This window comes from Syngnathoides biaculeatus, chromosome 18 (assembly GCF_019802595.1).
Source record: "Syngnathoides biaculeatus isolate LvHL_M chromosome 18, ASM1980259v1, whole genome shotgun sequence".
Taxonomy (NCBI): Eukaryota; Metazoa; Chordata; class Actinopteri; order Syngnathiformes; family Syngnathidae; genus Syngnathoides; species Syngnathoides biaculeatus.
This window is the reverse complement of record NC_084657.1, coordinates 15,982,393-16,005,803: the sequence shown is the minus strand read 5'-3', so window position 1 is coordinate 16,005,803 and position 23,411 is coordinate 15,982,393. Positions and strand designations below refer to the sequence as shown.

At 40.7% G+C, this 23,411-nt stretch overlaps 4 protein-coding genes across 6 annotated transcripts; all 4 read left to right on the top strand.

Moving 5' to 3' along the window:
* Positions 1-3,710: 3,710 nt before the first annotated feature.
* On the top strand, positions 3,711-8,002 carry LOC133491906 (hepatitis A virus cellular receptor 1 homolog). 2 transcript variants are annotated; one of them, XM_061803627.1, is made up of 6 exons: positions 3,711-3,813; positions 4,558-4,747; positions 5,776-5,924; positions 6,025-6,164; positions 6,240-6,329; positions 7,246-8,002. In XM_061803627.1, exons 1-6 carry the CDS (start codon positions 3,762-3,764, stop codon positions 7,273-7,275), a joined length of 651 nt encoding a protein of 216 aa, XP_061659611.1. In that variant the 5' UTR covers positions 3,711-3,761; the 3' UTR covers positions 7,276-8,002. The 2 variants fall into 2 exon arrangements, with proteins under 2 accessions (XP_061659611.1, XP_061659610.1); XM_061803626.1 differs by having other exon boundaries at positions 6,240-6,348; positions 7,246-7,642.
* A 483-nt stretch (positions 8,003-8,485) lies between these two features.
* Positions 8,486-16,123, top strand: havcr1 (hepatitis A virus cellular receptor 1). The gene is made up of 7 exons (XM_061803426.1): positions 8,486-8,622; positions 10,632-10,970; positions 12,021-12,086; positions 12,300-12,364; positions 12,754-12,848; positions 13,898-13,921; positions 15,835-16,123. The coding sequence occupies exons 1-7, from the start codon at positions 8,571-8,573 to the stop codon at positions 15,968-15,970; spliced, it is 777 nt and encodes a 258-aa protein (XP_061659410.1). The 5' UTR covers positions 8,486-8,570; the 3' UTR covers positions 15,971-16,123.
* Positions 16,124-16,984: 861 nt separating this feature from the next.
* Positions 16,985-18,334, top strand: nhp2 (NHP2 ribonucleoprotein homolog (yeast)). The gene is made up of 4 exons (XM_061803527.1): positions 16,985-17,281; positions 17,477-17,546; positions 18,019-18,124; positions 18,187-18,334. The coding sequence occupies exons 1-4, from the start codon at positions 17,116-17,118 to the stop codon at positions 18,310-18,312; spliced, it is 468 nt and encodes a 155-aa protein (XP_061659511.1). The 5' UTR covers positions 16,985-17,115; the 3' UTR covers positions 18,313-18,334.
* Positions 18,335-19,190: 856 nt separating this feature from the next.
* On the top strand, positions 19,191-23,410 carry psmg1 (proteasome (prosome, macropain) assembly chaperone 1). Of its 2 annotated transcripts, none has more exons than XM_061803946.1 (7): positions 19,191-19,413; positions 20,086-20,189; positions 20,267-20,403; positions 20,590-20,652; positions 22,372-22,552; positions 22,665-22,795; positions 23,269-23,410. In XM_061803946.1, exons 1-7 carry the CDS (start codon positions 19,292-19,294, stop codon positions 23,344-23,346), a joined length of 816 nt encoding a protein of 271 aa, XP_061659930.1. In that variant the 5' UTR covers positions 19,191-19,291; the 3' UTR covers positions 23,347-23,410. The 2 variants fall into 2 exon arrangements, with proteins under 2 accessions (XP_061659930.1, XP_061659929.1); XM_061803945.1 differs by having other exon boundaries at positions 19,192-19,413; positions 22,354-22,552.
* Position 23,411: the final 1 nt, after the last annotated feature.

Genomic DNA, 23,411 nt, shown 5'->3' with positions numbered 1-23,411 from the left:
CTCATCCCATGTGGTCCTATAACACACCCTATCCTGTCCTTTTTCTTATTCATACCATCGTGTCCTCACAGGGTGTCTTACTATCTGGCTTACTGTCTGTTAACCTCAATCAGTGTTTCTATCCTGTCTTTTGGCACTCGTCTCATTGTTTCCTCACAGTATGGCACTCATTGGCTCACTGCTGCTGTCTCATTCTGTCCTGTCGCATTTTGTCCTTTTTGCAACCCGACCTTACCTCATTGGGTATCAAACTGTCTGGATTACTGCCTCTCATGTCTTCTCCTGTCCAAACCTGTCACATTTGCTATTAATCGCATCTCCTCTTCATAGAGTGCGTTGCTACTAATTGTGTCCCTTCATATAAGAGTGTGGCACTGCCTGGATCACAGTACCTGCCTGTCCTGTCCTGTCCTGTCTTATTTACTACTTGTCAATTCCCGTTTGATGTTGTCATTTATGTCATATACTGTTGTTACACTGTTGTTTTTGCTCTATACTCTTTTTCTCTCCCTCTCTCTCTGCCTCTTCCCCTCTCGAACTTTGTATCTCCGCCAGTGTCCATCAAAACTGAGCATTCTAAACTTTTTAAAGGCAAAATGTTGATAGAGCTTTTGTATTGGGTCTCACTAGATTGCGCAGGTGTACCAAAGTACACTTCAAAGAATAATAAATAGTTGAGCCTTTCATCACAATGTCTGTCGCCTGGGCGACAACCTCTCAGATGAAGTCCTCAGAGTTCGGAGTTTCACCTCAATAATGATGGAGATGGTGATGATGGTGTAACGGCGTGGCTTTACAATCCATCTCCTCCTCCTCAGCAGGCACTTTGTTCCCTGCTCGGCGGTGTTTTTCTGAAAGTGACGGCAGGCGACATAATGTTCCCTGCCACAAATTAAGCAGAGTGTTGTTTTGTATTCGCGAGCACACATGTACAAACATGCACACACAGTGACGCACTTTGATTTCCCGAAGGCTTTAACCTCATCTTAGTCTAACCTAAATTGTGAGGATGTGTGTCACTTACCTCCTTTTGTTCTGACATGGTCAGTGACCAGAGATGGGCATTCGACAAGGTCATTGACTTCCATTCACAATCAATGAATTCTTTGTTGTTTCTTTTTGACGGCACGGTGGTTCAGCTGGAAAGCGGTGGCCACACAGTTCTGAGGTCCCGGGTTTAATCCCAGACCCGCCTGTATGGAGTTTGCATGTTCTCCCCTTGCCTCGGTGGGATTTTTTTGGGTACTCTGGTTTCCTCTCACATCCCAAAAACATGCAACATTAATTGGACACTCTAAATTGCCCCTAGGTGTGATTGTGAGTGCGGCTGTTTGTCTCGATTTGCCCTGCGATTGGCTGGCAACCAGTTCAGGGTGTACCCCGCCTCCTCCCGTTGACAGCTAGGATAGGCTCAAGCAGTCCTGCGTCCCTCCTGTGGATAAGTGGCTAAGAAAATGGATGGATGGGTCTTTTTTTTTTTTAACACAATGAGCACCTCAATCAAATATCAGTTGCTTTATAGGGGGCATACTAATTGGTTCATTTGGTCATTTGGTCATTTGGTCTCTGGTGTTCCTGCTCAACCTTGAAGTATTAAATTAAACAAGTTAATCTTTTGTGAGTTCGATCCTGTGTGAACTCCTGCTCTGACTGCAGTTGGGAGGGTGTCTCAGAATCACCGAAAGCCTCCAATAAAACATAACAATAAAAGTTGCAAGAATTCTCGTAAGCTGCTGCTTGGGATAAGCGTTTACTTGTTAAATATTGAATTAAAGGGCCACTGTCATGAAATGCATGATTTTTAGTATGTTATTAATGAAAAAACAACAGCCAGTATGGAGCCATCCGTTTTTTCACCACAAAACATGATTTTGACGTATATGACTTCTTGTAGCTCCCGCCATGAAAATCCTCTCGAGGGATTTGTTTCCGAAAGGAAGCAGGAAGTGACGTCCATGGCAGTAGCGCACTCGTTTCGTTCTATTAGTTTTACCTGCGGGAAGGTAGCTCGTTGTTCCTTCAAGTTAGCCAAAATGCCGGGTCGCTGTATTGCTGGATATTGATCGAACACTTGGGAGGATGGATTTACCCTTCATAAGTTTCCAAGAGACCCGGTTTGTCGTGAAAAATGGATTGCACGGGTGCAAAGGACGAGAGCTTTGTGGGTTCCAAATGGCAGGTAGGCGTGTATACAGCTACTAAAAAAAATACAAGTTTGGAGGGTGGGTGGCGTAATCCTCTCTGAATGTAACAAAAGATCCATGCACCCAAGTCAGGGATGTTAAATCTGTTGATGTACCCGTTGGCACCGAGCACGGCTTTGGATGAGCCGCCAACGAAGCTGTGCCTTGTCCGCCGCGATCGCGGCTTCGGCCAGGGTGGCTCATTCCAGCGCTGAGCTGGGGTGGATCATCGTGGCGCCGAGCCGGGCCGGGGTGGCTTGTCATGGCGCCGGGCTGTGTGGACATTTCCGCCACGCGGAGGTGGATCGGATGGGGAGGCAGTTTGGCTGCATGCGGTTTGGGCGTGATCCCCATATCATCTAAATATGGCTCGAAACGATTGGCTAATATTGCCCTGGTCACTTCACTCGGTTGTGAGATGTTCTCTTCTACGAAAAGAAGTTCCGTGTCTGAAGTTGCGTGTCCCACAGTAGGGGCCACAGCCTGTTTTTAATGGCGAATGTCCCAGGGTGACTTCGCGGGCAGTAGATGCCTATATGGCTCCGACTTGAATGTCAAATGAGACTTCCGCAACTTCCCGCATGGATGACTCTGCTCATATTTATTTTTTCGCGTAGACATTGAAGTGAATCATGTTATATGTACTTTTCATGACAATATCTATTTTAGAAAGTATTGGGATGACACTTGACCTTTAAAGACGCCATGAATAAAAATATTCATCATTCTGGGTGCGAACAAATCATACAGACGAATGGTCAGGTGGTCAAAGAAAGAAAGAAACAATGTGAATGTGGCCTAAAATGGAGGTTTTCAAGGGAAATATTAATTCATCTCATGAAATACATGCAGCCGGTTTCACAGCTCTACTTTTCTGTTTTTGAGCATAACATTGGAGTTTCTACGTGTGTTCGAATTAAACTAACTTGCGATTCACTATAAGAGGTATGACAATACACCAAAAGTGTCACATACACACAGTGTAGCTTATGCTGTTTCCAGGAGTGAGAACTTTTTCTACTCACTCTGGGCTCTGTCACTTGCATTGCCTCGTCAACCCTTATCTCCACCTCAAGTTGCGTTGGTAACAAAATCTGTGCATGCCACTGGACCAGCAATACATGGCACAGCCAAAATTTCTGCGAGACATTTTTCCCATCTCTCTTCCTGACATTGGCCAATTAGAAGAAAAGAAATAATAATACTGTATAATCATGGGACTTAAAAGTTGAAACTTGCAGCCTTTTTGGTCAGTTGCCAATGTGACTATCATCTATATGTCCAATGCAGTCCATTGAGTCAATAAAGTCGTGTTTGTGTTTCCAATTTAAGAAATCTTATTAGACAGGAATGAAGCCCAACATGAGAATCGATGACCTGTCACCAGATGTTTAAGAAATGTCAGCAGCAGATGCTTTTGTGTTTTATTTTTTTTATTCAAGCTTCAGATAGGGTTTCTAAAAATATGTACCATCCAGAGGAAAGGGGAAGTGACAAAACTGAGTCATCTGCTTGGCTTTTCCTGCGTCTGTCCGTCCATCCATCTGCCGTGGATCTCATGGGAACACGTCGGTAAATATGCTGCTGCTAGTCCGACTCTGCCTGGTCACCGGTGTCGCCGGCGTCACAGGTGAGTGCAAGCAGCTAAAGAGGGACAGCTTTGTTTTGGTGTGATTGGTCGAAATGTCGCTGAATAAGAAAAAAGGAGGTGCCACTGTCGTCCATGAACGAAAGAAAAGTCTATTTCATGTTAAAAAAAAAAAAAAAAAAGTAAAAAGTTGTCCTCGCACTTTCTTTTGAAGACAACATACGCTGCTTAAATGATAAATACAGAGGAGATTTTTTTTAAAAAGTCTCCCCCCCCTGTTTAAATGTCTGTGATGTAAAAACATGTTCCAAGATAAATCAATTCAAGCCTTTTTCCATCCTTAATATGACCTATAGCCTGTATAGCTAAATTTAGCAAAAATAAATCCCTCCTTCAGAGTAAAATTGAAAATAAACAAGCGAGACAGAGTTGTTGCAAATGTGCGCTGCGAACCGGGGATGGGGCTATGCTCAGAAGTGGCCAATCGTAATGAAGTCTATAATACCTTGCCACCATTGAAAGTGCTTCTTATTAACCCCAAATAAAGTTCTGGTGTTCTAACAGGCTTTTCATGACATTTTTGTATTTAGCTTTTTAGCAGAACTAACACTGACTCCTGTTTGGAATAGTTCATAATTCCTTCCACCTTGTTCATGTGTTTTTTTTTTTCTCAAATTTGAAGATAAAGGCAGTATTTAGCGATATGGCAGTGGTGCAATGCTGCAATGGTCGCTCATGAATTGGCAATGATCTTTTTTCTTTTTTTTTTTTTTGTGGTCGCACCAGTATGGGGGGGTCCCGCAGAGACGGTGGTGGGCGTGTCCGGGCGTAAAGTGGCGCTGCCGTGCAGGGTGGCGGCAGCCAAGCGGAGAGGCCTGCACACGTGTTGGGGGAGAGGTGAGCCGGCCATGTTCTCCTGCCACAACATGCTGGTCAATGTAGCCGGCGAGCGCATCATGTACAAGAGCTCGTACAGGTATGCTGCAAAACACCAGGACTACAAATCCCAGAATGCTTTCCTACAACAGATCTAAGTGATATAGACTCCACTTCTTGACTGATTCAATCATCGACATGATTGTATTTCTTTAGTTATATGACTTGCTTGTATTTATTATAGCACGGTGACAAGCGGGCATCTGTGACTTCGGGAATTTGCGTTCTTACAAAAATGAGGCAGCAGACAACAGTACAACAACCTCCCGTAATTTCCGGCCTATAAACCGCCAATTTTTTTTCAACCCTGCGGTTTATGCTGTGATGCGGTTAATTTGTGCATTTTTTCCAACGGCCGCAAGGGGGCACTCGAGCGGAAAAAGTCAAAGTGAGACGGTGGAATCAATGTATTGAGGAAGTGACTTTTACCGTTATGTTGTTTTTTTTTTTTTTTTAACCGGGCCTGTTAGGGCTGTGCCATGTCTCAGTGTTTTTTACCGGTACGTTTTTTTTTTTTTTTTAAACTGGCCCTGTTAGTGCCGAGCTCCAACGTTGCTGCTGTGTTACTGCTGCGTCTCCGTGATTTAGGTATGTTTTATTTTTTTTTAACTGACCCTCTTAGTGCTCTGCTACCGTGTTGCTACTGTGTAGTTGCCAAGGCTGTTTTTGATTTTGTTTTTTTTACCGGTGTTTTTTTTTTTATCATCCCTCTTCGTGCTACTGTGTTATTCCTGCGTTAAGCTAAGCTAAGGTAGTAAAATATTGAAAACTCTTTCTGTGTACTGTCTTCGTAAATATCTCCTGTTTCAATGTGGGCACTTGCGGTTTTTACACAGCTACGGCGTATGTATGTACCAAATGGTATTTCCTTTACAAATGTCCTGGGTGAGGCTTATAAGCAGATATGCTCTGTAGGTCAGAAATTACGGTAATTGAGGCTCCTCACTACAGAAAATGGCATCTTTGATATTTCTTACAAATAATCAACTTTCAAGCCTTTTATTTACAATTGACGGAAAGGTTGCCTGTGGTTTCCATGGTTCCACCTCTCCTTGCCCTCTTCTGAAGGTACTCAGTGTCTTCAGGCCCAGGCGAAGCGTCCTATCTCTCCATCTTTAACGTTCGCTCTTCGGACTCTGGCTATTACCACTGCCGGGTTCAGCTGCCGGGACCCTTCAACGACAAAACCTTCTCTGTACTCCTCATCGTCATCAAACGTCGGTTCATCATACGCCATTTACAATTGAAAAATTGCCCAAATTGCTTTATGTGAAAGAGAAGAAAAGTTCAAACTGCTTTCCTGACATACTCCTTCAGGCGCTGGGAACCTGAATGCCCCACCGACTACACTAGGTGGTCATATTGTACCAGGGACAGGAAGTGATGTCACAGAGAGAGCGATATTGCGGGACAGCACAGTAGACGACACAACCGGACCGGTGGTGGCACGGGTTCAGGTATGGAAAACGGAACAGAACTGGGTGGCAGATGGCATTTTTTGGTGTTTTTCTACCAGTTGTCTCTCGCAACAGACGCCTGTTCGCCAGCAAGACGGCAACAGTCTGCGATTGTTCCTCGGAAACACGCTCAGAATCTCCTTCATCGTCTTCATACCTGCAGTGGTACTGACTGTGGTTTACAGTGCGTACAAGAAAACACACATACACGCTTGTAAAAAAAAAAAAAAAAAAAAAAAAAAAACCTAACCCTAAAAAAAACACTTTTACCACTTTCCAAAAAAATTAAAAATTGCTCAGCAGTTAGGAAAACGTGGAACATTTTTTTTTTGTTAAACGTCACATTTACTTAGATGGTCATGTGAATGTGACGTTTAACAAAAAAAATTGCACATTTTTCACGATAAAATGCACACGTTCATATTTTACACAGGCACGGTGGCGCAGCTGCAAAGCGTTGGGTCCCGTGTTCAATCCCGGCCCTCCCTGTGTGGAGATTGCATGTTCTCCCCGTGCCTGCGTGGCTTTTCTCCGGGCACTCCCACACCCCAAAAACATCCAACATTAATTGGACACTCTAAATTGCCCCTAGGTGTGATTGTGAGTGCGACTATTGTCTTTCTCCATGTGACCTGTGATTGGCTGGCAACCAGTTCAGCGTGGAGCCCGCGTCCTGCCCATTGACAACTGGGATAGGCTCCAGCAGTCCCCAAGACCCTTGTGAGGATAAGCAGCTAAGAAAATGGGGGATGGATGGATGGATATTTTACATATCTGCTTCCTAATTCTTGACTTATTCAAACCATTTCTTATATGGAACATTTTAGGAACTACATACCACATTCCCCAAATACCCACATTTTCACACACACGAAAACCTCAAATTCTGCAACATTCGTGTGTATACTTTCTCCTTGCACATTTCATGACCGCTTCAAGCAAATACAGGCCCAAGACTCGCTTTCCTCCTTGCAACAATTCAATTAACTCCACAACAAATTTTTTTCAGCTCCTCAAAATTCGCATGTAATTTCTACAGAAATTGCATTTTCTAATCTTACTCGTTTATTTTGGGCTGCAGGAATCAGGAGGTCAAATCAGAAAGCAATGACAGACAGCAGCGGCAGCCAATCAGAAGAGGCCGAGGAGGACGTGGATCTGTAGTGGGATGCAAGTTTTTCTTTCTCATTCATTTTTGTTTTACAGTCAAAGAAGAAAATCAGTGAAAATAGCCTCAAATATCAAATCGCAATTTAAAAATGCTTAATTAGTAATTTTTTCAAATTGCTTTGAGAATACATGTATGTCATGTATTTCATAATGTTCTAATTAATTAAATAAGGATTTACATCTTTTGCAAAAATCACCATTACGTTCTACATACTTCTGGAACTTATTGCATCCAGTATGATAAAAGTAAAAGTAAGTATGACCTGTAAACAAAAAAATATATCTAGTTTTTGTTTGTTTGTTTTTTTTTTCACAATAAAAAGTTGCCAAAACCTGGCGGGGATCTGCGTAATTTTGTAGTGTATTTATGTAGTGTATTTTCATATTAATGGCATAGATAGCATAGATAAGATATTGTAAGTATTGGTGGCAAAATACTGATTTTCTGTAGCTTATAAACAGGAATCAACATAAAGTACATTTTAAACTATTGAGAAGAGAAGACTTTTTAATTTTTATTTATCTTTTTTTTACCAGTGGCCAGTTTTCACTCTTTTCTTTCTAGTACAAAGATTTTTTTTTCTGAGTTTTTTCATTTTCTTCGTTCCTTTTGTACCAGTAATTCCAACAAATGTTTTTTTTTTTTACTATTTGGCAGACAGTTTAGTTTGCAGTGCTTTTTTTTCTTTTTTTTTAACCACTATGGAGGACAAGTCTTTTGTTTTTCTTTAAAACTATACAACTTTATTTCTATTTATTTTCATCAAATGGGACGACAGGTCCTTTATGTTAGCTTTTTTTAATGTTTTTCTTTTCTTCTGCCTTCCCCAATAGGAAGGGCGTTTTTTTAATGTTTTACTTTCATTTTTTTTTAGCAGTTGGGATGACCAATATTTTATAAATCTTTTATGAATGTAATTTAACATTTGTTTTGATGACTTTTTTTCTCATTTTAATGAGCAGAAAGAGGCAAGGTGTTTTTAAAATGTGCTTTACGTTTTTGTATCGGCCATGACGACAACTTTTTCTTTTTTGAGTGACTAAGCGCTCATGACCACCATGAAGTGAAACCCAGGGGCTTTTGTTGCACAGGAAGTCGAGCCACACGAATAAAGTCATGTGTGCAAAAAAAAAAAATCACACATACACTTCAGGACACACACATCACATCTGCAAACACGCTTTCATTGCGATCTGGACTGGGCCTACGAAAATGCCGACCCTCGCTCGTGCCACATGAAGATGACGACCCGCTTCAGCACATTGATCCTGTGTTGCCTCCTTACAGGTATACTGAACATATTTTTTTTACAAAGTGTTCTTGACTAGCCTAAGGACTATTAGAACCTTAATTTGAATATCTGGTCAATGAAATTGTCTTCATTTAGTCCAAAAATATACTGTGATTCCATAAAATTTCTCTCTACTGCGTTGCTGCCAGTGCGAATATAAGCTTGTTTTTCATCCAATCACCTTTCAGCCACTAAGGGTTGCCATCCCACGTCTAATCTGCATAGCGCCTTCAGAATCACTAGGGACTGGCCAATTTCACTAAAATTAAATTAGCAACGAGATTGCTTCATTAACCAATCAGATTTTCCCATTCGCCCTCTCTCAGTGACAGCATTTTTTCATCCTCTCCTTTGTTGGCCAGACCAAAACGTGTTACAGGTAACTTCCACAAGCAAAATATGTCTGTCGCGATCTACACACATTGATTCATTTATTAATTAGCATCTCTGGTGAATTTGATGGAATTTATTTAATGCTTTTGTTTGCTGTCATTAGATAAATAAGGGAAGCCCCGTGAATCGCAAAAATGTGCGATTAATTGACGCACCCCTCAAAGCGTCTAAATACCGCACTGTAATGGATCTTTCCGACTGGCGATCTTCAGCTCCGCCCCCTTAGCTACAGTTGCTATGCCCCACAATCTTCCAAAATGGCGACTGAACATAACAGGTTTGAACTGGATTCTCTATCGCCTATTCCAGATAATATTGGGGTATGTTTTTTGCCAAATGCGCCAGACTTATGCAAGAGAGTTCTACGGAGAGGTCTCAACTATTTCACGCAAGGATATTTACACGGAATTGAGATTTTGGAAGGAGCAGGACATAATGTCAGAGTTACAGTGAAATGATGGCGATCGATGCAAAAAAGTTTGAAACTTATTAGTGAAATCCAACAGGGTAAAATAATGGAATCATACTGCGCATGTAAAGCAGGGTGAGTACTTTTTACTTGGAAAGATCGTGAGTAATATCATTGTAGTCTTTAGAAGTGAGTGGGTGTATTCATTTGACTTAGCTTGTAATGGAACCCAGTGCTCTGTCTTAAAAGTCTGATGTGATACAAATAGGCAAATTATTTCTCTTGCATGACGTAGCACATTTACGCATCACTAACCCGACTCTTTGGCATAAAACATTACGCACTTCAGTCAGTGATACACTAACAAAGTGAAAGTTGTTCTTCTGCAATGTATAAAGCATTGATAATAATTCAATCAAACTCAGAGAAGATACTTCCCCCTCACTTACATTCGAACATACAGCCTAGTGTTTGTTGATAATGTCCACATTTAATTGTACGTGCGCTCTTCCACGAGCTTTAATCCATCGTAGACACTTCCTCAACTGTGTTTTAGGCTTTGGAAAATGAATTAACCTAGCAGGATATCTTTCATCAGAATTGCACGTTCCCCAAGCACATCTGAGGACCATTTTCTTCGTAACGTTAACTTTTCCAAGCGCACGCTACTGACAACCGGCATTGCTTGTGGGATAATACAGCGAGAGGGGTGTGGTCAAGCCAGGGGTTAAGACAATGCTGCTATCTGATTGGCTGTTATTGTATGAGTGATTGACAGGTCAGAAAGGTCCATTACCTATAGGTGCCACAACCTAATTGCGAAGAACTACTTTTGTCTAAATAAAACTCCTGAAGTCACCTCAGTTCCAAGATGCCACCATGCTGTTTCCTAAGCAATTCTGATATTGAATGGAAAAATATCAAATAGTTAGGTGACTGTGATCAGTCAATCATACATACATCCATTTTCTGAGCCGCTTATCCTCACTAGGGTCGTGGGCTTACTGGAAGCCTAACCCAGCTATCTTTGGGTGAGAAGCGGGGTACACCCTGAATTGGTCGCCGGCCAATCGCAAGCCATATATAAACAAACAACCGTCCATGTTCACATTCACACCAACGGGCAATTTCTTGGAATGCTAGAGGAAAGCAGAGTATCTGAAGATGTGATATTCATAGTAAGTTTGTGTTTCTCTGCTTAAGTCTGTGAGTCTGGCACCCCGCGTGTGGTGGGCACCGTGGGTCAGAACATCACACTGACCTGCAGGTACGACGTCATTAAACACGGGCGTATGCCGGCTTGCTGGAGCCAGGGAACTTTGCCGTGGTCAGGCTGCGCTAAGGAGATCATCTCCACCGACGGATCCAGAGTGATGGTAAAAAACCAAAGGTACAGAATGCTGGGTCGGCTGGAGGCCGGGAACGTTCCGTTGACTATCCTGAACGTGAAGAAGGAGGACGCCGGAGTGTACGGCTGCCGGGTGAAGGTGTCGGGTATTTTCAATGATGAGAAAAACCACATCAAGCTGATCATAAAGGACGGTGAGAAAGTCATTCCATCAATTTTTTTTAACATTTATCCCGCCAGTCATGTGGACCACTACATCAGTGCGGTGTACCCACACCCCCAGAGATCCACAAGATGTAGTTTACCAATGCGCAAAAATGTAGCATTTTAAAAATGCATACAGCAATGCCTAGTCTTAAAGTTTTGTCCATTCCTTGACCATATCATATCATATTTCCCCCATTTAAATTAATGGAAATATTCTTCTTCTTCTTCTTTTCCTTTCAGCTTGTCCCGTTAATGGAAATATTAAATAGATAGATAGATAGATAGATAGATAGATAGATAGATAGATAGATAGAGATAGATAGATAGATAGAGATAGATAGATAGATAGATAGATAGATAGATAGATAGAGATAGATAGATAGATAGATAGATGATAGATAGATAGATAGATAGATAGATAGATAGATAGATAGATAGATAGAAGATAGATAGATAGATAGATAGATAGATAGATAGATAGATAGATAGATAGAAGATAGATAGATAGATAGGATAGATAGATAGATAGATAGATAGATAGATAGATAGATAGATAGATAGATAGATAGATAGATAGATAGATAGATATATAGATAGATAGATAGATAGATAGATAGATAGATAGATAGATAGATAGATAGATAGATAGATAGATAGATAGATAGGCTTGGAGAACAAAATTATAGAAATATTACATTTATTGATATATTTTTGTTTTGAGAGAGATACTTTTAAGGTATGCTATTATTTTCATGTCGTCTTATCACTGACTGCTGAGGGTTTTTTCATAGAAGGTCATAGAAACTGAAACTCAAGAAATAATGTTTTAATACTGAATTTTGTAATTCTTTTAAAATGAGAAAATGCATGGGTAACAATAAAAATTTTGTTTGAAGATGTCTTACACACTGGTGCAGTAACCATTACCGAAATAACCAATGCTGTTCATTCGGAGCAGCTGATGCCTAAACCTTCCATTTTGTGTGGGGCTAACGCATTTGTTGAACACTTTCAGTAAAGATTTCTTTCTTTTTCAGCTCCTCAAACTTCCACTTTAAAGACAGACCTGCTTACGGACGGCGTTGCTGTCGGCAGCACAGCAGGTGCGACGCAACACAACAAATCATACCTTCACTTTGAAACAAAAAAATAGAATCAGCTTTAATTGAATACTGCTCTGGATGGCTAGTGAACGTTGTCTCATAATTGCTATGAGAACAAGTTTGCGAAAGTGTAACCTTTGTATGTAAACCTAAATATGAAATGCTGATGTAGTTGAGTTAAAATTGTCCACTTTGACTTATTTCCCCCCCCAGCTCAGACGACTTCCTTGGAAGGGCTCCAAACTTCGTCCTCAATCAAAATCATAATTCAGAATGAGGTCAGACATTTCTGCGCGCCATAGACACTCCACAAATCTTAAGAAAGGATGTAACTGCAGGGGAGCAAACAATGGGACCTTGAGGAACACCAGTGACACATTGTTATCAAAATAACCCAAATATCAAGACAAAATAGTACGATTCACACCCTATTTCTTCTTAAAAGTGGTTCTGCATCTGGATACAGTGAGACGTTTTCACAATATGGCACTCCAAGGTTGACGCGTTGAATCAAATCCTCCGGTTAATATGCTTAAAACTCTTTCAATACAAGCCTGTTCCAATCAATCCATTTTTGAATTGTAAATCACGATTAAAGTGTGTTTTATTGCCTCGCCGTCTTGTGAAGGCATTCCCACGAAATGTGGCATTTTGTCTCCTCATCCAGCGGCGCAACGGCCCAAGATCAATGCTGCTGATGGGCGTCTTCTTTGGGTTGACGCTCTTCGTCGCCATCGCTGGCGTCGTGGCCATCGTCGGTAGGTCACGCCAGGCGCCCCCAGATCAGCCTTGCCACTTCCTCATTTTTAGGGTCGAGTTTTTATTTATTATTTTTTTTTTTATCTCGGAAAGAACTTTTTCTTCCTCATAAAATTATGGTTTTGTATCTGAAAAATATTCAGCTTTATTCTTGACAAAATTCCTTTTCCATTTTGAAAGTATACAACTTTTTCTTGAAAACATGCAACTTTATTCTTGTAAAATTCTGATCTTTATGTCTTGGCGATCATATTTAATCTCCTAAAATTTAATTTAATTATGAAACTAAACAACTTTTTGGGGGGGAAATAAACATTTTACTCTTCAAAATCCATAGGTTTTTGTTTGTAAAATTACAGCTTTTAACTTAAACTGTTTGGGCAAAAGTAAAAGTAAAGCTTTTGCTGTTTTTTACATTTTTATCCTAAAAAAAAATCTAAAGAAATTATGTAAATTATGACTTTAATCTCTATATAGTCATCTTTTTTAAAAGTCTTACTTTATTCTTGTAAAATTCCAACTTTACTGGAAAAAATATGCAACATTTTGAAACTACAATATATGACTTCATTTTCATCGAATTATTAAATTGATCTGAAAATATGAAAATGTATTTTCATATTATTACTATGTAATTTGTAAAATTATGACTTCAACATAATAAATATGAATTATTTCTGGGGAAAACTTCTGATTTTATTCTAATTAGAGTAGGACCAATTATTCTTAAATTAGCCAACCTTTTATTTTTCTCGAATTCTGACTTTAATCTTCAAAATATGGTACTTTTTTTAAAAAATTTATGACTTTATCGCTTTAAAATAATAATAAAGAAAATACAGTATCTCCATTTTTAAACCCTCACAAATAGGACAATTTTTTTCCACCCAAAAAAATCTGACTTCATATCTTAAAAATATCTCATACTTCTCTTAAAATGAAACTATTGAACGTGAGTCTGTAATTTAGCAGTAAAGTAAGGCTGTAAGAACTAAAGCGAAAGCTACGAAACAGGAACTGAACTTTTTTTTTTTTTTTTGGCCTTCAGGTAGACGACGGAGGCGACTCACCAAAATGTAAGTTTCATACCATGGATTGGCCCCATTTTTTTGTTTTGGTTTTTTTTTTTATGCGCTACATCTCTCACTTGCCATATTATTGTCATGACAGCTTGCCTGGTGCAATTCAGACCAAAAGATGAGTCACGTCACGGGTATAAGGGCGCTTGGAAAAAAAAAAAAAAAAAGACAGCAAAAAGCACAAACCAGTCACCAGCTCGTGTCAAAAAGAGGATGTTCAACCTTTGTTTCACATTTTTCTCGGCTCCAGCCCGTAGATTTGAGATCTCCGCTTCGACCGCCATCACTGAATGTTGACAAATAAACGACAGTCATCATGGAAGGAAATACTGTGATCGATGTCAGGAAAAGAAAACTTTTTTTTAATAGTCAAGAATGTCGGTCTGTGTAAATTCCTGTTCAATTCACGCAATGTATGACTTGAACTACAAAATCAAATTTAAAGTCTAGTTATAGGGCACTTAGGGTCATAAGGTCTAGACCAGCTGTCACAAAGGCAGAATCAACACGTCTCGACGGGCCAATATACAAATAGTAACTTTATTCTCCTAAAATAGGACTTCAACCTAAACTACTTTCTTTTTTTTTCTGTAAATATATTGAATTTTTTTTAAATAAATTGAAAAAAATCCTTTTTTTTAAAGGAATGAAAAAAAATATTAAAAGGTAAACAGAGAGCCGATTTATAACATAAAGATTAAAAGCACACCCGAGGGCATTTAGGGAACTTCACAGATTTACGTAAGCAGACTGCAGTCACATCAGGAAAAAAAATGTTTGGCATCTCATTATAATGTAATAAATTTCCTCTTTAAATTTGGTAAGGTCTGTACTTTAAATTAATAAGTTATGAAGTTGTAACGCGATACGTTTCAGTTTGCCAATTTCTTCGGGTTCATTGAAGGTTTGCGTGTCTTCTTTTTTGAGTCTTATCAATCAACATTTTCATTTTTTTAATCTAAAAATGTATATTTCTAGTAAATTTAATCACCTGCAAATTCTTGAATATAGACAATTTTAAGCGGCCACGGTAAAGCAGCTGGTAAAGCGTTGGCCTCAGAGTTCTGAGGTCCCGGGTTCGATCCCAGACCCGCCAGTGTGGAGTTTACATGTTCTCCCCGAGCCTGCGAGGGTTTTCTCTGGGTACTCCGGTTTCCTCCCACATCCCAATAACATGCAACATTAATGCAACACTCTAAAATTGTCCCTAGGTGTGATTGTGAGTGTGGCTGTTTATCTCTATGTGCCCTGCAATTGGTTGGCAACCAGTTTAGGGTGTACCCTGCCTCCTGGCAGCTGAGAGCTGGGGCTCCAGCACTCCCCGTGACCCTTATGAGGATAAGCGGCTAAGAAAATGGATGGATGGATGGATAGATTCTTACTCTTATTCTCATAAAACTAAAGATTTTGTTCCAGAAAAAAAAATTACATTTTCTCTGAAAAAATATCTCAAAATGTATTTTATTTACAAAATGGTGACTTTAATTAATTTAAAAAAAATAATTATTGTAAAAGAAAAATCTGAGAAAATCGTGACATTCTATCTTAAATAAAAATAGAACTTTGTTTTCCAAAAAATTACAACTTTTTTCTCAATAAGAGAACTTTTATTTGCGTAGAATTCTGACTTTAATGTTGAAAATGTATGTCTTAAATTATGGCTCCTATCTATAAAAAAAAATTACAGCCATTTCTTTCTCAAAAATAAATATTTTTGTCATCACAAAAAAACTTTATTTCTTGAAAATAGACATCGACCTTGTAAAATCCAATTTTAATCCAAAGTATACACAAAGTTTGGTTTTTTTTGTTTGTTTTTTTTTTTTTTCCAAAATATATACAAATGTATTTTCGTGAAGGCCGACTTTGTTGTTTTCTGGGCTCTTGACGGCGATGAATTTGCGTTGCAGTCATCAGCAGCCAGCGTTCGTCCCTTCGGTGCGCTTCAGCTCGTCGTCGTTGCCTCCGAACCTCCAGCACCGAGCCGCAGCCGTGGAGAACGTCTACCAGACGGAGGGAGACGATTATTACGAAAATTTGCCCTGACGCCTCCGCGGCCTTGCCAAAACATTCCATTTCATGATGTCAATAGCAACTGTTGCTTGGGACGCCACTTTAAACAGAAAAAGCATTAAACATATTCTTTAAAATCCTGTGCTAATGTATTTGAATTCAGAAATAAAAAATAATAATAAAAATAGCACCTGTGAAATTGCATTATTAGACATCCAAATTTGTATTTTTTTTTTTTTTTTAAGTATCCAGTGACGATTCAGAGGAAGAAGACCATCGTTGTCTATTTCCACAACACAGCAAAAATAAAGAATATTCAATTTGGCCAATTGACCACCAGATGACGGCATGCCCTTGAAGAGTATGGTCAAGCCAGTTTCAATTTAAAAACAAATAAATAAAATAATGTCTCTATGTGTCCTGCGATTGATTGGCTGGCGACCAGTTCAGGGTGTGCCCTTCCTCCTGCCCGTTGATAGCTGGGATCGGTTCCAGCACTTCCCGTAGCCCTTGTGAGGATAAGAGGCTCGGATAATTGGATGGATGGATGGATGGATGGATGGATAGATGAATGGATGGATCTATACGGCATCATATATAAAACATGACAAGGGTTTGAAAATCAAAAATATCCATCATCAATATGCTTCCCTTGGGGAGGCCCCGTAGCTCAGTGGTGAGGGCGCTGGTTTGGAAGACCAGGGGTTGTGGGTTCATATCCCACTGGGGCCTCCACTCCCTAAGAAGGGCATCCGGCGTAAAAATTGTGCCAAATCAGGAAGGGCATCCGGCGTAAAAATTGTGCCAAACATATGTGCGTTCATCTGAGATGACACGCTGTGGCGACCCCGAAAGAAACAAATATGCTGCCCTGCCGACACTAGTGTTATTTCAAATTAATGACCATTATTGCATTTATTTATATTCATTTTTATACGTATAAATAATATTTGGACTGTATTTTGTTTGGTTTTTCACCGAAACAGATTTTTTTCTTTTTTTTTTTTAATCCCGTCTGTCGTTCATTTTCGATCCAGTCGGGGGCGCTGTTGGTGCTTCACGCCGAGACACATTTCAGAAGAAGAAGCCAGAGCTCGCCACATGTTGTGTTTTGGCTTTTGCCTTTATCATTAGTAAAAAAAAAAAACCCAATCCATTGTTAATTTGGGAGCTCGGACATGACGAAAGTAAAGAAAGAAAAGGTGGCCGCCGTTGAAGAGGCCACGGCGGCCAAAGGTGGTAACGAGAGGTCTTACCAAGAGTTGGCGGCTAACGTGAACGCTATCGCACAGCCGCTAGCCACGAGAAAGCTCAGCAAGAAACTCTACAAATGCGTTAAAAAAGGTATTGTCAACTCTTTAACGTGACCTTTTTTTCCATTCGTGACATAGTTTAACTATTCGTGGAGCCTTATTGCATTGAATGGAGTGACTTCGTCTAATTAAGCTCTGTTTTTATTATTATTTTAGCTCGACTTTTGCCAAAAGAGTGATTAAAAGCTCTTTTTATTTCCTTTTAAAATGGTGGCTGTCTTTTCAGCGTCCAGATTGAAGAACATCCGTCGAGGAGTGAAAGAAGTTCAAAAGTTTATTGGAAAGGGTGAGAAAGGGTGAGTCCGTGATTTTATATTGTAAACTAAATTTAATGGTTCCTTGACTCTTGTGTTGAAATCGTTACGTTACCAAACTTGGAACTCCAGTTATCTATTATTACGTTTATGTTCCACATTTCAAAAGACCCGTCAGACTTTCATAATTTGTCTTTTGATTAAATACTTGTGTGTAATTGTTCTTGCTTGAATGTGAACTGGGAATGACAATAAATAGCTTGAAGTAACGACTTCACCTTTTTTGAAAAATTGTTTGCTATCTGGCGATTGTTGTGAAGTTCAATGCCACCATTTAGCGCTTGCAACTCAAAAATTTTCGTTTGCAACTCAAGACAACAACAACAAAAATCTCGCGTAGAAGAATTATGTAGTCTCGTGTGTAGACCTTTGACTATATTCATGTATGTATGTATGAAATGTAAAAAAAAAATAAGTGTTTGAAATTTCTCTCTTCGGCGCTTCTTGTGTGCAGCATCGTGGTCTTGGCCGGCGACACTCTACCCATCGACGTCTACTGCCACTTGCCAGTCATGTGTGAGGACAGAAACCTGCCGTATGCCTACATCCCCTCCAAAGTGGTGAGTCACTCCTCGCAATGATTTACCGGGGTCTTCGTGACGAATCTTTCCCATTTCTGAAGGATTTGGGCACGTCCGCGGGCTCCAGGAGGCCCACCTGCGTGATCATGATCAAACCTCACGAAGATTATCAAGAGGCGTACAACGAGTGTCTGGAGGCGGTGACCAACATGCCCAGACCGCTTTGAGCTCTCACACACACACACACACCACACACACACACACACAAAAGATCCATCCAACAGAATAATGAGACTCTTTGCAGCTATTTGCATCCCCTCAGTGTTCAGATTGAATGTGATGGGACATTAAACTTTGCAGGTTGATAGCAGTGCTTTTAATGTTTTTATTTCTTCTTATGTATAACAGGTATGTAAAGTGATTTAGTTTGTCTGTATTCTTTTTTAAATAAAGTATCTGTAAGCGTGTCAAAGTTTTTAGTACAAATACTTGTTCTACATTACAATAATAAAACACTATGCATCAGAATGTGGATGAACATTAAATTCATTGGATTGATTTTGTAAAATACAATCTTTAAGTCTTAAGACATAATGTTATAAATTGTGATTAGAGACTAGGTAATCAATGATTCCTAACATAGCAACAACATTTGGCATTATTCGCTTATTCCCAATTTTTTGGTATGACATTTCATGGAGTCAGTTTTTTTGTTTTTCATACAAGTGCACTGATAATGTAAATGATTCAGAACTATCCATAAGTTAAAAAAAAAATCTTAGTGCAGTACTTGTGTCAAACGTAGCGGAACTTTGTTTAAAAAATGAACTATTCGAAAAGTAAAAGAAGTAATCCAAACGAAAAGTTAAAAAAAAAAAAATACTTTAAACGGAATGAATGCATAGCTACGTGGTCCTCATATTTGTTTTTCTTTTAAAGACAAAATACTAATCCATCCGTCGATGTAAACTTGTATTTCAATTGGATTGAGCATGCGGATATTGCATAAAGTGACTTCTCATTTAAACTCGTGAAATAATTACTAAAATTGGACATACTGCATATGTATTTTTAACGGTAGACCTCGCAATCTTATTTTGAAAAGATCGGTAATTGCGGAAGCTAACCGGAAGTGCATCCTGTTAGCGGCACCATCTGTATAAAGGTACTTTTTTTTTCTTAACTAATCGAACACTCCCTTAGTCAATGGCCACATTTTTTGGCGAGGTTTTGTCTGTTTACTCTCGGGCTGTGGAGGAAGACGATGAAGAGGATCTTGAAGAGGACGACGAAGATGTCCAGATTCGCAAAGAACTCGAGGAAAAGAGGTAAACACGAGACGAGGGGGGCGATGCCGGTATGAGTAAGCGCAATTAACACAGATAAAATGTTGTTTTTTTTCCCCATAATTTTACAAGTTTCCACGCCCCTTACTTTCATCAAAATACCCCAAAGGTCAGGCGTTATAGCACGGATCAAACCAGCCATCAATTAAGCATCGCTCATCATCTCCGTCCAACAAAACTCGAAATTCAAATTGCTTACCTTGCGTGAAGTCACACGCTCCCATGGAGCTTTGATTACATTTCTACTCGTGGAGGCAGAATTTTTATCGCCAAGCCGCCAGTTCACAGTGAACCCCTGAATAGTCACGTTTAATTCTTCAAATGTTCACATCGTAACAAATAAATCCTATCCTTAACCACTCATATTGGCCCAAATAAATGAAAAGTCCCTGCCTGATAACGTCGTACATGAATTGGTGTCAAGGAAGTATGTTGAAGTGATACCTCTTGACGGTGATGCTCGTCCACTGGATTTGTTTCCCAAATTCAATTATCTGTAAACCATTTATTTTGAATAGTAATGTTGTGAAATGAGTTTGAAATGATATTCAAGTGTTTTGGGATCATAGCCTGTGGTATATTTTTAAACCATAAAAATAGTTGTGGCATTTTGTGCATTTTTTTTTTTTCTAACTCAGTCCTTCTTTTAACCAGGGAGGTTCATCTCCATTGGGGTCCCGAGGTGTGTGATGTCCTCAAGTCCGGAAACAAGCTGCCGTGCTCTCTTTTCATCCTCGCCGTGGGACACAACGCTTCCCGTAAGCAAAAATCACTAACCACACAAACAAGAAACTCCCCCACGCAGGCTTGAACGCTAACGTCTCGTCTCCACCAGGATTTCTCTCAGTGTACGTTCTCGCTTCGGACATGTGGGACACCGTGGGACACGCGTCCATGTGGAATGAGAGGAGCCGGGCGGGAAGCGGCGACCGGTCGTCTTGCGTCTTCTACCGACACAAAGACGAGCCGTCTGTAAGTTTAAAATCTGAAGGATGTCCATGATGTAAATCTTCTACTGGACTTTACTTTGCAAAAAAAAAAAAAAAAAAAAAATCTGCATTTTCACATCTTTCCTACAAGAGATGTGTGTGTGTTTTTTAATCAATGAATGGATGTTTTTCACACTTGAGTGGTATTGGTATGTTATTCCTTTTCTAGATTCTAATTTGCCAGTTGACATGCTACGTTGCAGAAGATCAGCAGTTCCAATGGGCAGAAAAGGTATTTCTATTTATTGATTTACCTTTTTTTCACAATAGTATAATTTAAAGACGATGAATTCACTTTACAGGGTTTCACAAAATGTACACGTTTGAAGATACTGAAGAAAATCTGCTAAAACACAACAATGTGTGGATATGGTTTCTATTTTTTTTTTTTTTTTCCCCTAATGCGCCCCCCTTCCCATCTTTATACGAGCTTGAGTGTCTTCGTTTACAACTGTAGACAGGGCAGTGCAGCTAGCGAGCTAGCTGGCTGGCTTGGCAGTTAGTTAGTTAGTATCTCATTGTTGGGTTTTGCGTGTGCTCATTTTTTTCCATCTACAACTGAGTTCCAGCCAGTATGTGGACCAAGGCTTCAGGGCGTCTTGGCCACTTTAGAGCATCTTGTTGTTTTCATTGAGTGTTTGCATGTCACTAAAAGAAGGCAAAGGAGAGAAGTTAAAGGTCCACTGTCATGAAATGCATGATTTTTAGTAGTTCTTAATGCCAGAATGGACCCATCCATTTTTTTCACCACACAACATGATTTTGACTCCCGCCATGAAAATCCTCTCGAGGGATTTTTCGAGAAGCAGCAGGAAGTGACGTACAGGGCAGTAGCGTTCCCAAGCGGTCTCGTCTGTTCATACTAGTTTTACCCGCTGAAAGGTAGCTCGTTGTTCCTTTGTGTTAAATGCCAGCTCGTTGCATTGCTGGACGTTGTTTGGACACTCGGGAGGATTTACCCTTCATAAGTTTCCTAGAGCCTTGGTTCGTCGTGAAAAATGGATTGCACGGGTGAAAAGAACAAGAGCTTCGTGGGTTCCAAATGACAGGTAGGCGCATATACAGCGACTAAAAAAAAAAAAAAAAATAGTTTGGGGGGGACCATATAATCCGTCTCATAACATAACAAAAGAGCCACGTATATATGACGGGTGCTAAATGTGTTGATGTCCGCGCCGGACGACTTCCGCGTCAGGCTTTCCGGACCACCTGCCGCCAAAGCCGTGCCTCGTCCGCCGTGATCACGGCTTCGGACAGAGTGGCTCATTCCGGCACCAAGTTGGGGTGGGTCATCGTGGTGCCGGGCCGCAGTTTCGTAGATCAGACTCGGAGGCGGTTTGGCCGCGGCGTCGTCGTCGCTCGCGGGTTGCGTTTTTATCACCGCTGTGCGGAGGTGCATCAGGCAGAGAGGTGGTTTGGCCGCATGCGGTTTGGCCGTGATCCGCATATCATCTAAATATGGCTTGAAACGATAGGGTAATATTGCTCCAGTCACTTCACTCGGTTGGGAGATGTTCGCTTCTTCGAAAAGAGCTTCCGTGTCAGAAGGGAAGTGTTCGTCTCCCATCGTAGGGACCAGAGCGTGTTTTCAATGGCGATTGTCCAGGGTGACGTCACGGCCACGAGATGCAACCAATATGGCGACCACTTGGATATCGAATGACACTTCCGCAACTTTGCGCATGGATGATGTGCTCTCCGCTCATAATTATTTTTTCGTATAGACATTAAAGTGAATAATGTTATATGTATTTTTCACAAACAATATTTATTTTAGAATGTTTATAGGGATGACACTTAGGCTTTAACAAAAACTCCAACGTGAGACCCATAATGTGAACAGCGACTTTGCAGTGGTGCGGCTGCTTTCGAGGGCCTCGTTGTCGCACGGTGGAAAAGTCTGAATTTCTTTGTGGTGTCTGACCCCTTGGAGGTGTTGGGCTCCCTGCAGCACCGAGACCTGAATGTGACAGTCCTGTCCGACAGCTCCGTGGCCGACTACAAGAGCGCCGACTACCTTTGCGGCAGCTCGGCGCCCTTCTTGCGCTCCCTGCACACCGACGCCTTTAGCGGGCCGTCTGTGTGCCCGGCCCTGGAGCAGCCCAACATACTCGCTGGACTTCCAGCTGCAGGTAATGCCATCAAACAACCATCCCTTCTCATAGGGACGCTCCCAGCAGTGTTTGCTGGCCAAGTGGTCGGGAATGACTGCTTCACATGATGTCCTCCTGGCTCTTTACTTAGTGCTAAACCACTGCCAAGTCCACCGCATCCCTGCCATCGTCTACCAGTGCTTCAGCGACGTCATTGGCGCCGACTCGGTCACCATGGAGGCCCACAAGCCGGTGCTCGCCAATCTAGGAAAATCCATAAAGGTTAGTCGTCGGTACATTAATTTATTGTTTAAAGCCTTTGACGTTCCTCACAATTAACAATTTTGACGAACAAATCACCTTTTGGGGGTCTCAAAATGCCTGAAAACTTTTCAAGCATGTGCATCCTGACTGGTTAGCACTCCTGCATCACAATTCTGAGGTCTGGGGTTTAAATCCTATGTGGAGTTTTTATGTTTTTCTTGTGCCTGTGCGGGTTTTCTGGTGCACCGGATTCTTCGGTTTCCTCCCACATCCCAAAACATGCGTGGTAAGTTAATTGAAGAGTCTAAATGGCCCGTAGTTTTTTGTTTCTATGTGCCCCACAATTGGCTGGGGACCAGTCATGGATGCCACCTCTCGCTCGCAGTTAGTTGGAATAGACTGCAGAATACTCACGACGGTTGGAAAGATCAGCGGTACAGAAAATGGATGAATGGATAATCTTCTATTACTCTCTCTCTCTCTCCCCCCAGTTGAATCCAAGTCCAAGCTCAGATGCCCTGCACAAGATTGTCAGAAGCAGAGACCCTCAGAGTAACATGTACATCTGAAACTCGTTGTGCCAAAATACTGACCCATTTTTTTAAATAAATAAAAAAACGTGAACAAAATGTAT